The sequence below is a fragment of the Artemia franciscana genome, chromosome 18, assembly GCF_032884065.1.
Source record: "Artemia franciscana chromosome 18, ASM3288406v1, whole genome shotgun sequence".
In the NCBI taxonomy this organism is placed as follows: domain Eukaryota; kingdom Metazoa; phylum Arthropoda; class Branchiopoda; order Anostraca; family Artemiidae; genus Artemia; species Artemia franciscana.
In genome coordinates, this window is record NC_088880.1 from 6,618,857 (window position 1) to 6,643,263 (window position 24,407).

The 24,407-nt window shown below is 33.8% G+C and overlaps 1 protein-coding gene across 4 annotated transcripts in view; it reads left to right on the forward strand.

Annotated features, from left to right (window-relative positions):
- Positions 1–6,056: 6,056 nt before the first annotated feature.
- Positions 6,057–24,407, forward strand: part of LOC136038546 (uncharacterized) — a 49,612-nt gene continuing 31,261 nt past the window's right edge. Inside the window, exons 1-4 of one of the 4 annotated variants that reach the window (XM_065721705.1) lie at positions 6,071–6,148; positions 11,357–11,411; positions 15,036–15,266; positions 20,798–21,039. In XM_065721705.1, coding sequence (XP_065577777.1) covers positions 15,043–15,266; positions 20,798–21,039 — 466 coding nt within the window. In that variant the 5' untranslated portion in view covers positions 6,071–6,148; positions 11,357–11,411; positions 15,036–15,042. Of the gene's footprint in view, positions 6,149–6,243; positions 6,269–11,356; positions 11,412–15,035; positions 15,267–20,797; positions 21,040–21,393; positions 21,446–24,407 lie in introns of those variants that run through there. The other 3 variants (XM_065721704.1, XM_065721706.1, XM_065721707.1) reach the window with 3 other exon arrangements.

The following is a 24,407-nucleotide window of genomic DNA, read 5'->3' on the forward strand; positions in this document are numbered from 1 at the left end:
TCATTCTCGCATTATGTACTGCACTTCCACCACTCATACAACCCGCCAGATGTGATTTTTCGGAAACTTGGCTACGCTTCATAGGAATGTGTCCCCTTTTAAGCAATGTTAATCACCATGAACTATTTATCCCCTAGAACCCTATTTATAATACAGATACCGCCTGAAGACATCTTAAACAGTACATTATAATTATTTTCCCGATCACGATTTTCATAATTTAAACTTTCTAATCAAAGGTAAAGTGACTCTAACTTTCCAATTCCCATCTATTTCCTGTACTCCTGCATATGACTTTGATAATTGTTCTTTCGTTGTTTTTGCGAGTAGTGGAGCTATTGCAAAGGTTATCTATCCTAACAGCGCTTCGTTTTGTCTCTAGGTTTTGGATTCCTAAACAGATAGAGACATTTGGGTGGAATTTTGATAAGAAACTGGTTCAAAACTACTAAGAAAAGTAAAAGTACTAGAAAAGTAAAAAATTACGCCTAAAACAGATAATCAAACAGTTCGTCGTAACGAACTGTAGTAAGGAGCGACCCGGCTCAATAGTAAACGAAACTCTAAAAAATGGAACTTCGATGCTAAGAGATATATCAAAAGAATGGTATTTTTATGCTGATTTTAAATATATAAGTTTCATCAAATTTAGTCTTTGTCATCAAAAGTTATGAGCCTGAGAAAATTTGCCTTATTTTGGAAAATAGGGGGTAACACCCCTTTAAAGTCATAGGATCTTAACAAAAATCACACCATCGCATTCAGCGTATCAGAGAACCCTATAGAAAAAATTTCAAGGTCCAATCTACAAAAATGCGGGATTTCGTATTTTTCGTCAGAAGACAAATAACGGGTGCGTGTTTATTTGTTTGTTTGTCTGTTTTTTTTTGTTTTTTTTTTGTTTTTTTTCCAGGGGTCGTCGTATCGACTCAAGTGGTCCTAGATTATTGCAAGAGGGCTCATTCTAACGGAAATGAAAAGTTCTAGTGCCCCTTTTAAGTGAACAAAAAAAATTCGAGGGCACCTAGGCCCCCTCCCACGCTCATATTTTCCCAAAGTCACTGGATCAAAATTTTGAGATAGCCATTTTGTTCCACATAGTTGAAAACCATAATAACTATGTCCTTGGGGATGATTTACCCCCCCCCCACAGTCCCTGGGGGAGGGGCTGCAAGTTACAAACTTTGACCAATGTTTACATACAGTAATGGTTATTGGGAAGTGCACCGACGTTTTCAGGGGGATTTTTGGTTTGGGTGTGGGGTTGAGGGGAGGGGGCTATGTGGGAGGATCTTTCCTTGGAGGAATATTTCATGGGGGAAGAGAAATTCAATGAAAAGGGCGCAGGATTTTCTAGCATTACTATTAAAAAAAAATCAAAATATAAACGAGAAAAAGTTTTTTTCAATTGAAAGTAAGGAGAAGCATTAAAACTTAAAACAAACAGAGATTATTACACATATAGGGGCTCTAAAAATACTTTAGCATAAAGAACGAGCTATTTAGGATGAGATAAATACTTCGCTCTTTATGCTAAAGTATTTTTAGTAATTTCAACTATTTATTCTATGGCCTTTCTGATTCAGGAGTCATTCTTAAAGAATTGGGACAAAACTTAAGATTTAGTGTGAAGAGCGAGGTATTAACGAGGGGACAAACCCCCTCATATATATAATCAAAAATATAAGAATATAAAAGTTTATTACGTAAGTTAATTCTTAAGTTGTGTATATTTTTTACTAATAAAAATGTTCGTTAAAAATTAAAAGTTCTAGTTGCCTTTTTAAGTAACCGAAAAATTGGAGGGCAACAAGGCCTCCTTCCCCACCCCTTATTTTTCAAAATCGTCTGATCAAAACTAAGAGAAAGCCATTTAGCCAAAAAAAGAATTAATATGCAAATTTCATTTTAATAATTTATGTACGGAGAGCCAAAATCAAACATGCATTAATTCAAAAACGTTCAGAAATTAAATAAAAAAAAACAAGTTTTTTTTTTAAATGAAAGTAAGGAGTGACATTAAAACTTAAAACGAACAGAAATTACTTCGTATATGAAAGAGGCTGCTTCCTCCTCAACGCCCCGCTCTTTACGCTAAAGTTTTTTACTGTTTTAAAAAGAAGAGTTGAGAGAAAGAGTCAAACTTTAGCGTAAAGAGCGAGGCGTTGAGGAGGAAGCAGCCCTTCTCATATACGAAGTAATTTCTGTTCGTTTTAGACAGTTGAGACACCTTATATTCTTTTTTTTCCATACATTCCTAGGCAAATAGACCAAAAACATCTAACGTATTAACTATGAAAATGACCTTGCTCTAATCCAGTGATTCCCGAACCTACTTACCTATCAACCCGTTTCCAGAAAAAAATATTACCAAGCGTCTCCTGGATTTTTTTTATTTATTTCGAGAGCAATTAATAAGGAATATAAATATTACTGTATCTGTGAGAAGAGGAATTAACAATTAAAAGGCTAATCTTGATAATGATCATTACTTTAATAAATAAATCATGAAACGTTTCGGGAAAAATATTTCCATCATCAGTAGTGAAATAATTTTCTAGGATCATAAGTCAGTATATTGAATTATACAGACATATTATATTTGCAATAAAATATATTATGTCTGTAAGATTTAATATGCTGACTTGCGATCGTCGCAATCAGTACATCAATGATGATGGATAGTTTTTTCCCAAAATGATTGATGATTTATTAAAATAATGGTCATTATAAAATTAGTCTTTTACTCATTAATTCTCTTCAGTCTTCAGATTCTATGCAAGACTGTTGAATGATTCTACACCATTAATATATACATACGTTTTTCATAAAATATAGTACAGAAAGTTATAAAATAAGAGCATCGAAGTTTGAAAGTATGAAACTATTTTTTTAATTCAGAACAAAGATGAAACAAAAAGTATATTAATCTTAATTTGAAGGATAAACCAAGAGTGCTGCCACAAGTTTAGCAATTTTCGTTCTTTTTTCGTCAGCAGTAATCTTAAATCACTGCGATCGACTATTTGCAATCGGTTTTTGTTTTTGATTTTTTTTTTCTATAAATTGGTTATTAAATCACATAACTGGTCGAATTTGTGGTGGTAATTAGTCTTAAATCACCACGATCGACTATTTGCAATCATTTTTTTTTCGCAGCCAGAATCTTCGAGTAAATTAATGCATGTTTGATTTTGGCTCTCCACAAATGAATAATTAAAACGAAATTTCCGTATTAATTTTTTTGCCAAATGGCTTTCTCTTACTTTTGATGAGACGATTTTGAGAAAAAGGGTGGGGGAGGAGGTTTAGTTGCCCTCCAATTTTCCGGTTACTTAAAAAGGCAACTAGAATTTTTTATTTTGACGAACGTTCTTATTAGTAAGAATATACGTAACTTACAAATTAACTTACGTAACGAATTTCTGTATTCGTATATTTTCATTGTGTAAATGAGGGGGTTTGCCCCCTCGTTAATACTTTTACACTAAAGCTTTAATTGTGTCCCAATTCTTTAAGAATGACCCCTGAATCACAAAGGCTGTGGAATAAATAGTTGAAATTACTAAAAATACTTTAGCATAAACAGCGATGTATTTAGGAGGAGATGAACCCTCCATATGCGTAATAATCTCTATTCGTTTTAAGTTTTAATGCTGGCCCTTACTTTCAGTTAAAAAAAACTTTTTCATATTTATTTTTTCAATGTTTTTTTTAAATAATGCTAGAAAATCCTGCATCCCGTTCATGGAATTTCTCCTCTCCTATGGCAAATTCCTCCAAGGGAAGACTCCAAGAAACGAGCCTCCAAGAAACGAGCTCCAAGTAAGGAGCAACCCGGCTCAATAGTAACCGGAATTGTAAAAAAAGGAACATTGATACGAATAGATATATCAAAATAATAAACTTTTAAATAAGGAAGATTTCAAATATTTAAGTTTCATTAAGTTTAGACTTACCCAGTATAGACAGCTTTGACCTGTGTTTACATACAGTAATGGTTATTGGGAAGTGTACAGACCTTTTCAGGAGGATTTTTTGGTTGGGGGTTGAGGGTTGGGCGCTTGTTTTACAATTCCGGTTACTATTGAGCCGGGTTGCTCCTTACTTGGAGCTCGTTTCCAAGAACTGTTTAAAAATCAGAAATTTTGAATTTTTGAAAGAAAAAGATATCAGATGTGTTTGTTTTTTTCCCAGGGGTGACCGCATCGACCCAGTGATTCTAGAAGATAGGTAAAGTGTGCATTTAATCGGAATTCAAAAGCTTTAGAACCCTTTTTAAATAACCAAAAAGATTGAAGGTTAACTAGTCCCCCTCATAGACCCCTTTTTTCTCCGAAGGCGTCTGATTAAATTTTAAGATTAACTCTTGAGCCAATATAGCAGAAACGTCCTTTAAATATGCCTTTGGATGTTTTTTTAGGGAAGCTGGGGGAACTCTTCGTGGGATAAAAGTTCCCAGGGGAATAAAAAGGGATTTACTTTCATGTTTTGATAAACGGATAGAAATTAAATAAAAAACAGCCTTTTATTTACTTAAAGTAAGGAGCAATATTATAACTAATAACAAGCAGAAATGATTCTACATATGAGGGGGTGCCCCCTCGTTTTGATGTTACATAAAAGAGACTGCTCAAACACAAGGATCTTCGTATTTTCAGATAACATTAAGATTCTAGCGGTAAAGACCGAGAGTTGAGATAGGGGTGGATTCCCTCATATTTTGGTAGTTTTAGCTAGCTCCCAAGTCCCCCTCACTTACTTCGACGTGAGTATAATCTGCTCAGCTAACAGCGGTATCACGAAGAGACATATCTTCGCTCATGTTGCCTGGTTTTGCTAAAATTATCATTTTCTGTGCCAAAAAGGAATTGAGAAGATGTTCTTTTTCTATATATAGACATGTATCCAAAGTCTAGGCAAAAGTCAACTAAAACCGATGTTTTAGCAGAGTCGCTAAGCATAGCTTTTCAATACATTTGTTTTACAAATAAACATCAGTTTATCTGCTGGTGACGGCCACTGTATGTGTGACCGAAATATCCAGAGATTTTTTCTTTTGCTGTTTCACTGTCACATAGAACGAATTGTCTACATTGACCTGGTAATTGTACGTGATGGAAAGGTAGTGAGCTCTTCGAAAATATTCACATTTCATCTGATCATAAAAAAGCTGCAGATCTGTAAAAAAAAATTTTTAGTATGTGAAACATCCCAATTACTTTATTGAACTCAGACCATCCTTCTTCGTAGAAAGTATGATATATTAGATTCTACGATAACACTGTTTTCGTAAATAAACCTGTCATAGATTTTAAATAAAATTGCGACTCCGCTACATTCTTGGGCTTTTATATTTCATTAATTTATTATATGCATTGCTACTTGTTGCTAGTTTCGTTTTGTCCTTTTTTCTACTGCATCAAAAAATTTTGATCCCCTCTCCCGTTTTGATAGGAAATAAATAAACTGATTGATTGTGTTATGGGTGAAACAGATTGATCTGGTTTTAATTCTTGTCTTTCTTGATTTATTTAATATTTCTATGAGTATAGTATAACCTCAGTAAAGTTTACTGTGCTACTCATTGATTATTTTTTCTGTATTATTCCCTATATATTTTATTTGTGATTTATTTATATATTTCACAATTTACTCCAGTATTTAAATGCCAAACACATTTTATATGATGTTGCTGGAAATAATATTAAGTGAATTCACATCCTGTATTCGTAATTCCATCTAGATAATTTTTGGGAGTGTTTTTTCCACCAATAACTTCAAGATAAAGCATTTTAATAGGAGAAATTAAAAGTAATTAAAAAAGGGTAAAACAATAATTAAATCGCGAATATATTTGAAAGATCCTGCCAGTATGCCAATTCAAAACAATTTGTGACCACCATTGTTTAAGCCGCCAAGTTAGAACTGATCGTCTGATAGACACATTTTCAGGGAAATTGAATTTGCACATTGATATTCCAGATATTCAAGTTACCGGATTGAGTCATCCTACCATCTATGATTTCTATGCTAACTATAATTTATAGATGGCACTTAATTCATAATATTTAAAATTGACAAGACATTAAGCCTGTTGAAATAGAATACTTTGAATTAGATTGACACAAAAACGGTTGATTTACTGGTACCTTTATTTTTAATTTATAAGCTTGTTATCCTCATTAATGCAAAACCATATGTGGTAGACAGCTATTTTGGAAATTAGCTAAGATAGGATAATGAAACTTTCAGGAATTCATGCAGAGTAAGTTATGCCTTGGGATGCTCTTGTTTGAAATAAAATTTGTTGAGCTCGATTAACACAAGAAGAGTTCACTGGTAAAATTTTACTTTAGTGACTTGCCTATCTCGGAAAGGGGTTAGGTTAGAAAAATGGAACTTTCAGAGATGGTTCTAAAGGCTAAAGTTTGTCATGAGAAGGTATTTTGAAGTAAATACCTCCACTCCCTCTCCCTCTAGAGGGTCCTGAACTTTAAAAATATGTGTATTGTAAAAGTGAAACCTTGCAAAATAAATTTTCTGCTTAGATGAAGTAAATCAAAATTGTTTTCAGCTTCACAACTTTGCTCAGTCCCAATTTGTAAGGTTTATCTCCATATCTCCAAATTTATTGCAAAACCCCCACCCTCTCTACATAGATCCAAACTGCACTGAACATAAATGTGTCTAAATGAAATTCTTTACTATGAGTCCAAAGAGAATCTTTGATGAAATAGTATCAATAGTACTCCCACCTTAATGATTGCAAATATATACACTGATTTGGATATATTTAGGGATAGGGGTAAAGTTCATTTGTAATGTAAATAAAGGTTATATTTAGGTTCATAATGCAATTCTGGGTATATATTTGCACATTAAGGGGGTGGGGTACATACTCTGTTAATATATAGGTTCTAAGAAATTCATGAATTTCTTAGAAAAACAAGGAAAGATGTGAAGAAAAAGGTTTTCCTGTTTGCAAAATATTTCAACTAGGCTTATTGTGTATATTATGAAGTAAGAATTGTTTTCTTAACATATTTTCTTATGTGGTGGACTGCTCATACATCTATACCATGCTCTTTTGTGTTTTAGACAATTCATTCCAATACCCTCCTCCTCTATACAGTCATAGGCTATATACAAAATGAACAAAAAAGAATAAAAAAAAGTACCATTAAATTCCTGATTTTATGCTCCTTTTCAACTCAATATTCATTTCTCCAACAATGCATTGCCCCCTGATGTATACATATGTAGGCTAACCCAAATAATATTTTGGTTTATTGTTGTTTCTATTGATTTATATGTTGCAAAACCAGCTACTCTGAATTGTCTCAGATGTATCCAGTTTAGCCTAATTAATTGTGCTGAATATTGGGTGAAAAAGCATCATGCTAAATGAATTAACATTTGAATGAAAATAGATAAGAACATGATAATCTGATTGTTGGAAATATGCTTTATAGATTATTATAAAAGTAACAATTTAGTTGTTTTTTATGCTATTTGTTTGCTTAGCCTAGGGCTAATGAAACCATTAGTGGGGGGGGATTAGATTAAACCGTCAAAAACATGAAAAATAAGCATAAAACTAGCAATCAAAATAATGCCTAAGTTTTTTTGTATCTCCTTTTTGAAAGCTTCTATTCTTAACCTTAACCCATGAAGTTTGTTCACCTTCATCAGAGACCAGTAACTTTAGTGGCAAATAGGGTAGTTTAAGCTAGACAAACTTTCTCTAGAGTTCTTTATCTCCTAACCTAACTGTTGTAAAATCCTAGTGCAGACGCTATCTTTGAAACTGGCTAAGTTCTGTGAACAAACCTTTCAGGAATAAATCTAGGGCCAAAAACATACCCTCAGAACTTACTGAGAAATTGTTAAGTCTAACCTTTTTTTTTTATTTATATGGCTTACAATGCTGTATACATGACAGATCTGCTATACCTCTGGTGTCAATATAGAAAGTTTAAGGAGAGGGAAACATAGTTTTCTCTTTTCAAGATCTGGGGGGGGGGGATTAGAAGGGAGCATATTCAATCCTGCCCCTTTACAGTTGATGCTGCTGGGTTATACTCACCATCTGTCAAATTAATCTAAAACTTTTGTTGGCCTTGAGAATATAGTCATACATAGAGGGTGTATTTATATACACTATGTATCTATGTAATTATGTATCTATGTATTTAGAGGGTGTAACACTCTTTAAAAAAAAGCTACACAAAGGATGAAGAATATACATTTGAAGTGGCTTATTATCTGATTCCTCTTCCTAGAAATTAGGGGGTGTCAATTCACAAAAATGTATGGGGGAAGCAAATTGTATTTTTTGATACACTTTGGAGAGGTAATTTTTTGTTGTTTTTTTTCAATATAAATGACAAAAAAGAGACACTTTAATATAGAGGTGGGCAAAAAAATTTATAGATCTTCATCTTGAGTAATTGACATAATTCTTTTTCATAAAAAAAATGTTGTTCTGTCACAAGATTGTTTGCAATTATAATAAAAAATGTTTATTGTGATAATTATTTACTAAATTTTGACTACATGGTATGTCATTGTCTTCTTCTTGATCATATGCTTAAAAATACAAGGTAACTATTGTGGAGTATTTGCAGTATTTTTTGTCATTGTGTTTTTTCAATGTAAATGACAAAAATACATTCTTGAATATGTAGGGGGTGTGTAAAAACAATTAAACCCTTAAGAGCACTGACAACATTTTTTAGTCCATGCTACATAGCTCAACTCTTAGGAATAGATTACTCATAGAACAATGAAGTTGAATGCTAGTAAACAGATTTAACAGGGTAAGCAGAAATTCTAACCAGTCTCATTCTCTGTGAATTTGTAAATGCATCAACAAAGATATGTTTAACTCTTTTATTTTCACACGTTTCATTCTTTCCACCTTTTAAAGTTAGTTTATTTTTATTGCATGAAAGTGATTCTTTTTTCTTGTGATGTATGTTCTGTTTGCTTTTTGCACTTTTTTTCAATTTTTTTGATTCTATTCAATGTTTGTAATTTGGCACATTTTGTGGAACTTTTTTTGTGTGGTATGTTGAGCTTTTTTATGGCACTTGGTATCTACCAAGTGACATATAGCAATCACAAATTCTGTCAGTCTGTCTGTCCTGGTTTTGCTACTTTGGGCACTTCCAGGTAAGCTAGGACAGTGAAATTTGTCAGGCGTATCAGGAACCAGACCAGATTAAATTATAAATTGTCGTTTCTCCATTTTGACCATCTGGGGGGGGGGGGATGGTTAAATCAGAAAAATTACAAAAATTGGGTATTTTTAACTTACAAACAGGTGATCAGATCTTAAATGTGATTTAATGTTTGAAAGTATATCGTGTCTTAGAGCTCTTATTTTCAATCCCGACCGAATCCGGTGACATTGCGGAGAGTTGGGGGGGAGGGAACCTGAAATCTTGGAAAATGCTTAGAATGGAGGGATTGGGATGAAACTTGGTGGGAAAAATAATCACAAGTCCTAGATACATGATTGACATAATCGGAACGGATCCGCTCTCTTTGGAGGAGTTGGAGGGGGGGGTAATTTTGAAAAAATAGAAAAAATGAGGTATTTTTAACTTACAAAGGAGTGATCGGATCTTTATGAAATTTGATGTTTGGAAGGATACTGTGTTTCAGAGCTCTTATTTTAAATCCCTATTGGATCTGGTGACATTGCAGGGAGTTAGGGTGGACTTAAAATCTTGGAAAATGCTTAAAGTGGAGGGATTGGGATGGAACTTGGTGGGAAAAATAATCACAAGTCCTAGATACATGATTGACATAACCGGAACACACCCGCTCTCTTTGGGGGAGTTGGGGGGATTACTTCTGAAAAAATAGAAAAAAGAGGTATTTTTAACATGCAAAGGAGTGATTGGATCTTAACGACATTTGATATTTGGAAGAATATCGTGTTTCAGGGCTTTTATTTTCAATCCCAAGCGGATCTGGTCACATTGGGGGGAGTTGGGGGGAACCTAAAATCTTGGAAAACACTTAGAGTGGATGGATTGGGATGAACTTTGGTGGAAAAAATAAGCACAAGTCCTAGATACGTGATTGGCATAACCGGAATGTATCCGCTCTCTTTAGGGGAGTTGGGGGTGGGAGGTTAATTCAAAAAATTAGAAAAAATGAGATATTTTTAACTTACGAAAGATTGATTGGATCTTAATGAAACTTCATATTTAAAAGGACCTCGTAACTCAGATCTCTTATTTAAATCCCGACTGGGTCCAGTGTTATTGGGGGTGGGCTGGACCGGAAATTTTGGAAAACGCTTAAAGCAGAGAGATCAGGATGAAACTTGGTGGGAAGAATAAGCTCAAGTCCAAGATGTGTGACGGAAATAACTGGACTGGATCCGCTCTCTTTGATGAAGTTGGGGGGGGGAGTAATTTGGAAAAATTAGAAAAATTGAGGTATTTTAACTTAAGAATGGGTGACTGGATCTTAATGAAATTTGATATTTAGAAGGAACCCATGTCTCAGAGCTCTTATTTCAAATCCCGACCAGATCTTTTGACGTTGGAGGAGGAAACTGGAAATCTTGGAAAACGCTTATAAATATTGTAGATACGTGATTGACGTAACCAGACTGGATCCGTTCTCTTGGGGGAGGAGGGTATGGGGTTCAGTGCTTTGGCGAGTTTGGTGCGTCTGGACGTGCTATGACGATGAAAATTGGTAGGCGTGTCAGGGACCGGCAGAAATTGACTTGATAAAGTCGTTTTCCCAGATTCGACCATCTGGGGGGCTGAAGGGAGAGGAAAAATTAGAAAAATCGAGGTATTTTTAACTTACGAGTGGGTGATCGGATCTTAATGAATTTTGATATTTAGAAGGACCTCTTGACTCAGAGCTCTTATTTTAAATCCCGATCGGCATTAAGCTTCTGATTTTCCTTTTAAAGCAATCTATTGATTCTTAGAATTTTGCCAGAGCTCATGCCATATGAGCTCTTGGCTGTTCTGACCTCGTCATGAGTGCCATATGAGCTCTTAGCTCTTTTTGTGTGTTCTACTCACTTTGTTTTGTTCAGTTATTTTTCTTTTATTTAATGTTTTCCCTTGAAAGTAACGCATAATGTAATTACATCCCATTAATTTTCTAAAACAAAAAAAAATATGTAATTTTTCTCACTCATGATTCCAACCTACCTGTAAACTACTGACAATGTTTAAAAATATCAAAATTTAAAGATACTTTTATTCAAATCTTAAATATAATCTTAAATAACCATATCATAAAGGCATCATCAAAGATGTGTTTCACTTTTTCATTTTCTTCTATTTTATCATTTTCAGCTGTTTCTTTTTAGTTAATTCAGTATAGCTGCTTGAAAACAATTTGTAACTTGGAACATTTTCTATATGGTATGTTGATTTTTTTTTTAGTTTTACTCTCTTTAACAAACCTGTCCCTAATTTTGTTAAAGCAGAATTTATTATTTATGGAAGATCAAATCAAAAGTTGAAAAATATTTCTCTGAATAAAATTACCATTGATACTATTCATGAAATCAAAAGAGTATACACGCAAAATATTTAGGTATCGTTTTTGACCCTACCATGAATTTTAAAACACATATATCGTTGTTGAGACTAAAATTATCAAGAAATATAGGTTTGCTCCACCGACTAAAATTTTTATTCTCATATAAGGTTCTAAGAATCCTATATTTTTGCCTAATTGATGCACACATCAAATATTGCTCAGCTACATTTTTGCTGACTTTTAAATCACATATTAAATCACTACAAACCCTGCAAAACAAAGCTATTCGAATTCTCGATCAGTTTTTACAACACCCGAGGAGTACAGAAATCCACTCTGAAACACGTACTTCTTACCCGTTTCTAGACATAATGACTCTTACACAGAAATCTCATCTGCTATTATCTAGTTGTTTTTTTAAGATTCAACATGTACATAATTTCTTTTTTGACCAGAATTTACTGTCCAAACATCAAAATTCACTGATAACTAGATGTGTTAACCCGTATAAACTACCTCTGGTGAGAAAATGAAAGATCCCATTTCAACCTCCAGTAATGATCCCATCAATAGCCAACAAATATTCATTAGATAAATTTGTTGAGTTACCAAAAGGATCTTTCAAGAGACGATTAAAAAGTTATATAATGGAATCTGCTTGCAAGAACGGTTGGTAAAAATTTTTTATTTTATTTTTTATTTTATTGATGAAATAGTGGTTCATTTTTTGTTTGTTCTGTATCTTTGAGGATTGTTTAAATGTCTTGCCCAGTAGTCGAGCTTGTCTCTCCATTTGGCCAAGTTGAAGATTTTGACAAATATGAATTTTTGAATAAATGAATCTAAATCTTTGTTTCAGTTTTTTTTTTATTCAATTTATCATGTGAAAGTAATACATTATTGATTCATATCCCATTAATTTTGTCAATCAATTTGACAATTTGACTTGTATACTATAGGCAATGTTGAAAAGTAGCAAAATAAAAAAATAATTAATTCAAATTTTTCCTTATTTGGAAAAAAATTCATAATTTTTTAAATAAGCATATACTCCAGATATCATCAAAGATATATTTTGCTCTTTCATTTTCTTCTATTTCATTCATTTTTAGCTTTTTTTTAATCATTCAGTTTTGCTGATTGAAAACCAGGCGTAATTTGGATCTTTTCCTGTATGGTATACTTCAACATATTTTTGTTTAGTTTTGGTCTCGTTTTTCAGTTACTTTTTCTTTTGTAATTTTTTTTTTTACTTGAAAGCAACACATAATTTGACATAATTGTGACATAATTTCCCATTAATTTTGTCTATCAATTTGTAACTTGCCTCACCTATGCTTCAAACCCGCCCGTGAACTATTGATAATGTTGAAAAATGGCAAAATTAAAATATTCATAAATTGCTAAATTTATTAGATCTGACAATATTATGTACATGCATGCAAAAAGCATTTTTTTGAACTATCGGCTTAATATTGAATTTTGTATTTGAATTTGAACCAAATGGTATGTTTTTTATCTTAATTATGCTACCAGAAAAAGGAAACAAAGTGTCAGTTTAAGGGTTTACATAAGGCCTCAAAATACAATTTGTCATGGCAGTGATTAGTATACTTAGAACGAGTGTTAAATGGCATATAAAGTGGTATGTTGATCTAGAAGTCTGCAAGTTACTCAAAGCATCAATAAATCCACCCCTTAATCCCCATTAGAACATGGTTTTGATTTCAAATAAAGATAATTTGATCTATAATCCATTAAAATTCTATGCTGCTACTAGTACTAACACCTCATCTCAGCATCAAGCCGCTTGAGATCAACACAGGTACACAAGCTTCTATTTATTCTAAGTCCCTCTTGTTTTTTTTCTTTTTTTGTGCTCTGTCTGTTTTTTCATTGATAGGTATTAAATGCATTCATTCATAAGGTAACCTACCTTTTGCAAGCAATCTAATCAGCTGTTTTACGAATTTTTCTGTATTTTACTGTTTGCCCCCCCCCCCCCCTATATATTTTGAAATACCTTTTTTTTGGTATCTTTGTCTTAAAACATAATAGAAAAGCCTCCCTCACCATATATTGTCATGAATTATCCCCCACCACCTGGTTTCAGGATTTTGTTGATTCTTTTATAAAATGTTAGTGCATTTTTGAATGGAATTTATTAGAAAAGCAATATTATGAACGCAATTCCTAGATAAAATTGAAAGTAGTCAGTATAAAAATTTGGTAAATTTGTCAGATGTTTCCAGTGACCAATTAAATACCCCACTGGATATTTGGCTTCAGGTAAGGAATATATAATAAAAATATTAATCTAGTTCTGAATCTTCTTAAATAGTATTTAATCTATTTAAAAAATAAAAAAAATAGAAAAAAAACATGATGGTATCTGGTGTCAATGTCTAAGGATTCAGAAAACTTAGCTATGTCCGTTAGACTATTTTCAAATAAATTGTCGAAAGTTTAGTAGGAATCAACATTGCAATGACTTTGAGTAATTTATAATGAATTATTTGTTTTCACATTTTAGCTATATTCTGCTTGAACAGTATCATCCCTAGGGGCGTTAATACGCGAAAATATGAAGGGAATAACAATTTTTTTTTTTAATAAAGATAAAAAAAAATGGTTCGAAGATCTAGGAAGATGTGATTTGTTTTGTTTGTTTTTGTCGATTTTTTAATGGAAATGCCAATGAAAATGTATATTTTGAAATCTGTGGGGGACAGGAAAATTGCCCCTTCCCCCCTCACTCTCCCGTAGTCCAAATGCCTTCTATCTTAGTTCAAATGGATCAATAGAAACTGACCTGTAGATACTGTTGGTTGGGCCAAGGAGAAGTTTATGAGAAGATAATCTTCAATTACTTCAATTTGACCTTCGACTTCAATAACATTGGAATAGGAGTGTCTACAGTAAATCGGTTCTGTGATTTGCTACATAAGGTTGAAATGAAGTAAAGCTAATCCATTTTAATATACTGAAAAAAACTAATATGATATAAAATTATTTAATATGATATACTGAAAAATTTACAGCTGAGATTTGCTGTGCAAGATATTTGAAATCCCAGATCGCTTTTGTGTATTTTCCCTGGCAATGATACCCAATTGGTATACAAAAGGGTATATTGGGTATTTTGGGTATACAAAACACCCAATGCAATGATTGGGTGCTAGTTTATCTTCTCTTTTGATGAGAGTTGATAAGAGACTGGTCGTTATTGGTTATGTTTTTTTTTTCTTTTTTTTGTATTGAATTATTAATTAGATTATGAGTTTTATGTACCCGCCCAGTCGTAAGTGCTTTTTTGCATCTTCCTTAGGGCGGGTACTGGGATATTAGTTAAATGTATTTGGATTATAAATAAAGTGAACTGAACTGAACTTTGTGTTGTTCTATTTTTGTTGTATTTTTCCCTTATTTCTTTTTTTCTTGTTTACTTCATTGAAAAACCCTCATCGACAATATAATTTTCATCATCATTATTGTCATTACAGCTGAAGGATGTCGAACGAAACTTTTGATCTGATGGAGGTGGGTTGCTTTCTGAGCTATGATACAATAGCCTGTGCTAGAAGCTCATTTCTTGGGGCATTGGTATTGATGACAATGATACTTTTAGTCAAAGCAGCCATTAATATGAAGAAGAACTTTAAAGATGAAACGTTTGAATCAGTGGCATATCAAGTTTTTATCCTTATTTTCGCGTTTTTTCTTTCCATTTTATGGTAAGTCTTTTTGTTTTGTGGTAAGTCAAGTTTCCGTTAGTTTTAGACTATCCAGGTGGAGGAAGAGGATTAGAGGGAGTTCAGTATTGATTTAAAGGTGGCAGCAATTACATTCGAAGACCTAGCTAGTCTAACAAACATGAAAATACACAGCCAAAATAGGTAATTGTACAGCCTTTACATATACAGCTGTGCCAAAAACAGCTGTATGATTAAAATATACATGTTTTTTGGACCTAAAATAGGGTAGTAGTTTGGAGGAATTGGGAGGGATTTGTTTTTCTCATACAAAATTTATACTTGGATGGGTTTCAGGGGGAGTGGTGCGATTATTATAATTTTACCTCATATTTATCTGATTATTCGCCAATTTTTTTTGTTCTGGTAAATTTGCATATATCTTGTGAAATTTCGCCCTGGCATTACATTATAAATTATCATTATTTTAAATATAATACATTTGGGAAAGAGGATATCCACTTCCATTCATATCATTCTGAAGCAATCAGGAAAAAAAAACAAAAAACTACCTTTGCTGTAGGTTTATCAGGTTTAATTTTATCCATTATGGGTCAAAAATTAAAGAACAATGGAAAAACAATTTGCTATCATAAACATCAAATTGCTAAAACAAAAATGTATATAAAGTTTTCTAAAAGGACTATAATAGAGAATAACTACTTATTCACTGAATATTAGGTTAAACCGCCGTATGATTATTAGGAAAAAATGAGGTTAAGATCTTTCTAGTAAAAGAAGGTATCTCTACTTCAAGTCTTTTGGTTGTTTTTTTTTATCATCATTCAATAGTATTTTTGCTATGGTATTTTACCCTTTTAAATTTTGCTAAGCAAAACATTAAACAACACATAATGGATAATCATTTATTGAATATTAGGTTAAACCGCCGTATGATTATTAGGAAAAAAATGAGGTTAAGATCTTTCTGGTAAAAGAAGGTATCTCTACTTCAAGTCTTTTGGTTGTTTTTTTTATCATCATTCAATAGTATTTTTGCTATGGTATTTTACCCTTTTAAATTTTGCTAAGCAAAACATTAAACAACACATAATGGATAATCATTTATTGAATAATAGGTTAAACCGCCGTATGATTATTAGGAAAAAAATGAGGTTAAGATCTTTCTGGTAAAAGAAGGTATCTCTACTTCAAGTCTTTTGGTTGTTTTTTTTATCATCATTCAATAGTATTTTTGCTATGGTATTTTACCCTTTTAAATTTTGCTAAGCAAAACATTAAACAACACATAATGGATAATCATTTATTGAATATTAGGTTAAACCGCCGTATGATTATTAGGAAAAAAATGAGGTTAAGATCTTTCTGGTAAAAGAAGGTATCTCTACTTCAAGTCTTTTGGTTGTTTTTTTTTTATCATCATTAAATAGTATTTTTGCTATGGTATTTTACCCTTTTAAATTTTGCTAAGCAAAACATTAAACAACACATAATGGATAATCGTTCATTGAATATTAGGTAAAAATGTCGTTCAGTTACCTTTCTACAAAAAAAAATACTTTAGGTTAAAAATTATCATCTTCTAAACATATAGACCCTAAAAAAAGTTGTGTTTAGTTATGTTTAGCTTTTAAGTTATGTCTTGTATGTTTGTATAGCTCTTCTGAACAAAAATTCTTTTTATTCATATAAGGGTGGCGTCTGAAAAAGAAAATTATGTCCATGACGTTAATATCATAGGCAGTGCAATAGCGCTACCTAAGTACAGAACGATATTGTCACAATATATTATTTATTTATTTTTTGGTTTTTGACCAAGATACTTCATATAGAAGGATTTGTCGTAGGAACTTTGAAAGCGACTCATTCGATTGGAAATTGATAGGGGTAGTGCCCTTTCTATAGTGGAAAGTGGTTGAAGTGCAACCAGTCCTCACTTCACCCATATTATTTACCCAAACCCATCCAATCAAAATTTTAAGATAGCCGTTTTGTTCAGAGTAGTTGAAATTCCCAGTATCTATATCTTTGAAGATGTCAACCCACCACAACCCTCCTGTGGTTATTTTAGTTTCCCATTATCAAAATATAAAGTTTTTATGGAAGTGGTGGCCGTATAAGCTTCGAAAGGGGCTCGTTTGATTGGAAATCAGAAGTTCTAGCGCACTTTTTTGAGGGTCAAATATGATTGGAGGGACCATAGTCCCCCCATATCCTGTATTCCCCAAATGCATCCAATTGATATTTTGACATGCCTTTTTATTCAAAATAGTCCAAAGAAAGTGGAAAGTGGTTGGAGTGCAACCAGCCCTCATCCCACCCCCACGCCCATTATTTACCCAAACCCATCCAATCAAAATTTTAAGATAGCCGTTTTCTTCAGGGTAGTTGAAATTCCCAGTATTTATGTCTTTGAAGATGTCAACCCACCACAACCCTCCTGTGGTTATTTTAGTTTCCCATTATCAACATATAAAGTTTTTATGGAAGTGGTGGCCGTATAAGCTTCGAAAGGGGCTCGTTTGATTGGAAATCAGAAGTTCTTGCGCACTTTTTTGAGGGTCAAATATGATTGGAGGGACCATAGTCCTATCCTGTATTCCCTGTTTTTTTTTTTATCCTGTTTTTTTTATCATCATTCAATAGTAGTTTTGCTATGGTATTTTACCCTTTTAAATTTTGCTAAGCAAAACATTAAACAACACATAATGGATAATCATTTATTGAATATTAGGTTAAACCGCCGTATGATTATTAGGAAAAAAATGAGGTTAAGATCTTTCTGGTAAAAGAAGGTATCTCTACTTCAAGTCTTTTTGTTGTTTTTTTTATCATCATTCAATAGTATTTTGCTATGGTATTTTACCCTTTTAAATTTTGCTAAGCAAAACATTAAACAACACATAATGGATAATCATTCACTGAATATTAGGTTAAACTGCCGTATGATTATTAGGAAAAAAATGAGGTTAAGATCTTTCTGGTAAAAGAAGGTATCTCTACTTCAAGTCTTTTGGTTGTTTTTTTTTTATCATCATTAAATAGTATTTTTGCTATGGTATTTTACCCTTTTAAATTTTGCTAAGCAAAACATTAAACAACACATAATGGATAATCATTCATTGAATATTAGGTAAAAATGTCGTTCAGTTACATTTCTACAAAAAAAAATACTTTAGGTTAAAAATTATCATCTTCTAAACATATAGACCCTAAAAAAAGTTATGTTTAGTTATGTTTAGCTTTTAATTTATGCCTTGTATGTTTGTATAGCTCTTCTGAACGAAAATTCTTTCTTATTCATATAAGGGTGGCGTCTGAAAAAGAAAATTCTGTCCATGATGTTAATATCATAGGAAGTGCAATAGCGCTACCTAAGTACAGAACGATGTTGTCACAATATATTATTTATTTATGTTTTGGTTTTTGACCAAGGTACTTCATATAGAAGGATTTGTCGTAGGAACTTTGAAAGCCACTCATTCGATTGGAAATTGACAGGGCTAGTGCCCTTTCTATAGTGGAAAGTGGTTGGAGTGCAACCAGCCCTCATCCCACCCCCACGCCCATTATTTACCCAAACCCATCCAATCAAAATTTTAAGATAGCCGTTTTGTTCAGGGTAGTTGAAATTCCCAGTATTTATATCTTTGAAGATGTCAACCCTCCACAGCCCTCCTGTGGTTATGTTAGTTTCCCATCATTAACATATAAAGTTTTTATGGAAGTGGTGGCTGTATAAGCTTCGGAAGGGACTCGTTTGATTGGAAACCAGAAGTTCTAGCGCACTTTTTAGGGTCAAATATGATTGGAGGGACCATAGTCCCCCCATATCCTCTATTCCCCAAATGCATCCAATTGATATTTTGACATGCCTTTTTATTCAAAATAGTCCAAAGATCTTAGAACAAGGCTTTCGGGGTTGAAGTAAACCTTCAGAGCCTGGGGGCAATGGTTTTAAGTTGTGCCCCGGTGGTATATAAGGTTTTTATGGAAGGGTTGGTCGTATAAAATTTTTGTGGAGGCTTATTTGGTCGGAAATTGGAAGTCATAATTCCTTTTTTAGAGTCAAAAGTGATGGAGGGAAACTAGCTCCCCCCCCTCCCGACTATCTGTCTTTTCCCCAAACCCATCTGATTGACATTGTGAGATAGCCATTTTGTTTAAAATAGTCTAAAGAACAGATAACAATGCCTCCTGGGATGACACAACCCATCGGAGCCTTGGTACAAGGGTTGTAAGTTATGTCATGGGGATATATAAGGTGTTTATGGATTAAGTGGTTGTATAAACTTCAGATGGGGCTCATTTGACTTGAGACTGAATGCTATAAAATCCTTTTTAAGAGTCAAAAGTGATGTAAGGGAAACCAGCCTGCCACTCATGCCTATCATTTCCCAAAAAAAGCATCCAATCAAAATTTTGAGACATCTATTTTCTTCAGAATCGTGAAAGGTTCAGTAACTATGTCTTTGAGGATCCTACCCCCCACCCTCTCCACAGTCCTCAGAGCAAGGGCTGTAAGATAGGCGATTCATTTATTGTTTACGTCTAGTATATGTTATTAAGAAAGGTATGCAAGTTTGACCTTTCTATCCCAAAATGCAAAAGGCATTCATGTGACTCTTTTAGGGAATGTTGAGGGTAGTGTTGAACTAAATCAAAACACGTTATATGTATATCGGTTGTAGTTTAGCAATGTCTGAGAATATTAATTTGGAACTTTTAGAAAATGACAAGGGAGATGATCAATTGACAAAAAAGGGAATATTTGCACGTTACTACTGCTACTACTGCTGCAACTACCATTTCTTCTACTGCTACCGCAACCACTACTACTATTACTGCTATTATCACTAAAACTATTGCTACTATAGGGGGTACTACTAAGGCTAAGGATATTGAAATCAACATTTGAGGAAACATTGAGCGGAAAGTTGAACTAAATCAAAACATATTATATGCATACAGATTTTCTGATACAGGTGTATCAGCAACATTTTTAGAGCGGCTTACCGCGTCAAGAAATAATTTCTGGCGCATCATGACTGGAATATTGGGAAGGTGAACTGACCAACATGTACCTGCTACTACTGCTATCAATACTGCTGCGACTACTGTTACTGCTACTAATAATAATACACTATCACTTCTAGTGCTGTTCCTACTACTACCACTACAACTATAATACTAGAATAATTAAGGCCACACGCTTACCTTCAGAATTTGGGCATAAATAAAGCATACAATCTCTCCCAAGACTGACTGGAATAGACTGACCTAGAATAGAGGTGGGACAGGATAGGAGTACTCATCGATGCGTTAATCCAGATATCTGACTTTCTGTAGCATTTTTAGTGGTTCTTGCTTCTATTTTAGATCGCGGACTTATGATGACTCTCGCTCACCGCTCCTGGATTGAACTACCAACTGACTCATTGTAAAGCTACTCTTCAGAAGTGCTGACTTAAGCTACTTGTTGTATCTCTGGTGATTAGGTGTGAGATACGGACATTTACAAGAGGTTCTGTATAGTAAGATTTTTTTTCTAGTTTTGTGAATTGGCTATTGGGCGCACATCTTCCTCAGATTGACCTTGCAGCATCATGTATGAAGCTAGTTATCCTCATCAATGTTCTTTTAATCTATGGGACGAAGGCATTGCGGTTGGTTCGCTGTGAAATATGCATCACCTTTGGATTAGCACCGTTATGCTTTTGTCTTGGATTCTATGGACTCTTTATTGCTGTAACAGGAATGAATGACGTTGGGACGACGTGGGATGAATGTTATAGTAAGTATTTGAAAAATTTTTTTTTTCGGAATCACCTTTGGATCAGCACCGTTGTGCTTTTGTCCTGGACTCTATGGACTCTTTGTTGCTTTAACTGGAATGAATGACGTTGGGACGACGTTGGATGAATGTTATAGTAAGTATTTGGAAAAAAAAATGTTTTTTTTTTCTAAACCACCTTTGGATCAGCACCGTTGTGCTTTTGTCCTGGATTCTATGGACTCTCTGTTGCTTTAACGGGAATGAATGACGTTGGGACGACGTTGGATGAATGTTATGGTAAGTATTTGAAAAAAAAAGTTTTTCTGAATCACCTTTGGATCAGCACCGTTGTGCTTTTGTCCTGGACTCTTTGTTGCTTTAACGGGAATGAATGACGTTGGGACGACGTTGGATGAATGTTATAGTAAGTATTTGAAAAAAAAAATGTTTTTTTTTCTGAATCACCTTTGGATCAGCACCGTTGTGCTTTTCTCCTGGATTCTATGGACTCTCTGTTGCTTTAACGGAAATGAATGACGTTGGGACGACGTTGGATGAATGTCATAGTAGGTATTTGAATTTTATTCCTGAATCACCTTTGGATTAGCACCGTTGTGCTTTTGTCTTGGATTCTATGGACTCTTTATTGCTGTAACGGGAATGAATGACGTTGGGACAACGTGGGATGAATGTTATTGTAAGTGTGTGAAAAAATTTGGTTTTTTCCCTGAATCACCTTTGGATTAGGACCGTTGTACTTTTGTCTTGGATTCTATGGACTCTTTATTGCTATAACGGGGAACGAATTACGTTAGGACGACGTGGGATGAATGTTACAGGAAGTATTTGAAAAAAATGTTTTTTTTCTGAAAACGTAAGAGAAAGACCGCTTAAATGATCCTAATGTTTGTCCTGGTAAGGGTGTTTCGCACTTTTTACTTTTTGAGAAGTTTTGCTTACTGTTTCACACATTTCTAGCTACTGAACCTATTCATTTGTGAACAACTATAAATAAACGTCACTGAAAACAACCCCCAAGGGAAGGCAGCAAAGTGCAGGATAAAAGACGGCTGTAACCTTTTGACTCAACCAACTATTCATTCATCTAAAAAACAATAATCTTCTCTCTTGTCATGTTTTCTAATAAGAAAGGGTTGTCAAAACGCTCAAGAAAATTTACGGAAAAAAAGAACAAAAAAAAACTGAAGAGAACTGATTTATCTATAACCTACTATAAAATAAGCATCAATTACAACAACCACCAAGAAAAAGCAAAAAGCGCTTTTTAAAAGAGGGTTGCAACCCTTTGTCTCTCAGCCGATCATTCATGCATTTAATTAAAAAACTGTCACTTCGAGATGTTTTTGTAAGGTAAAAGATAAAAAATACGGCATTGGACTTTACAGTCCCTACCGGCGGTGCTGATCTCCGTTTCTTGGCCTTTCAGCCAGGAAGTGTATGGGCGGATGGGGGCCAATCATCCTGTAATTTCGCATACCCTTCCTGTTTACCTTCCCCAGCTTCCTCCAGGTACCCATTTAGAGCTGGGTCAACTCTGGCTGAGCTTACAGAGTCACGCCACTGACCCCCATCCCAAACTAAGTAGTTGGGTACGTTAGGGTTCGAACCCTCGCCCTCTCGGACAAAGCATCCTAAATCCAGCGCACCAATCCACTCGGCTAGGACGTTTTTGTAGTCTCCTCTTAATCGCTTCACTAACAAAAGCTGCTAGCTGGGACCTTTGGGCCTCTAATGACGTCTTTCTGTGGCTTTGTGGCCAACTGCCATAACTTCCAGAAACTTCAGCGAAACTTCATTCTAGGATCTAGCATTTACCAGAAATTTGCCTAAATTTAACAAAAATTAAGAAAAAATAACTAGCAGCATAACTTACATATTTTGTATTATTGATTGTTATATATATATTTTTTATGCGTATGTATTAATTATTACACATTTATTATTTATTTATCTATCTTTATTGACTATATTATATATATTGATATATATGTTGATTATTATTGATATATTTATGTTATGTAGTAAGTATATTGAAACAGATAAATTTATTGAAGGTTATAATCCTGGAAATGGAATTGCTCATTTGCTCAACAATTTGAGAGTAAAGATTCCTCTCCATTTTAATACCAATTCATCTTGGCCAAGTCAAAGTTGATTCAAGTCTTCTCCTATTCTTCAATTCCATGGTTTAGTGTCTGTAAAGTTTTTTACTTTGCTGGTTCAGCTTTTTTTTAAGAAGTTAATTATTTTTTATTACAAATTAAAAAAATCACAAATACAGCTGAAGTACTGTAAAAGTCGTATGTATTTGAAATCAGCAGGAGAACACTCAGTCCAGGATACAAAATTATCGTTGAGCCCTGTCGTTGGCATACTACAGATATCCAATAAACAAGTGTATGAAAAATAGTGGATAGCTAAAGAGGTTTGTTCTTGACAATTTCAGGGTTGCTATTTCATGAAACTGTAGGTGAGGCAAGGATTTATATTTAGTTTTTGTAGAAAGATAGAAAAATAGGAATTTTTCAAAAATACAGACGAATAGGAATGACGTGGTTTGCGGGGGGGGTCAGTCGTCTCCCCACCCACTAGTTGGCAGTTTGGCACCCCTGGACAAGATATTCTCGCTGTATTTTTGTTATTTTAGATTGACTGATTTGTGCGTATATTCAGCCACATGTGATCGAAGGAGTAGTGTCTGAACCTCTCTTCACTGAATTTCAAAATTTGGTTTATCCAAAATTCAACTATACCAATGATATAACTAAGAATTCACTGTGGCACCAAGCCGCCTAAGATCAACAGAGCTGCGTACGCTCCTCTGGCATTCCAGTCTATCCAAAGCTTCCCTATATACACCCTCCCAAGAAGTCACAGTTTTCCTTAAGTCTTTCCTTAGGACATCCTCTCACCCAATCTGGGACGACCTGCTTTTCATTTGACCCTAGACGGGTGGCTGGCAAGGACAATTTTTGGGTAATCTGTCATCTTTGATCTGCAGAAATTGTCCTAACAATTTCAACCTTTCTCTCTTTATTTAGCTATAACTTTGATATTAATCTATTGTATCTTACTTTTTGATGGATTTACCTCCCTCTGTGCCAAGAATAGATGCTACTGTTCTTGCCTTGATAAATGTATATAACAATGTTATGAATTGGTTTAGTTTATTTATTACAATGACATTACCTCCCAAAATATGAATTCAACTTTTTGGCTCATTTTTCTTTTTAATTAATTTTGATTTTTCTAAACCTCCCAAAATATGAATTCGACTTTTTGTTTCATTTTTCTTTTTAATTTTTATTTTTCTAATTAATTTTGACTTTTCTAAACCTCCCAAAATACGAATTCAACTTTTTGTT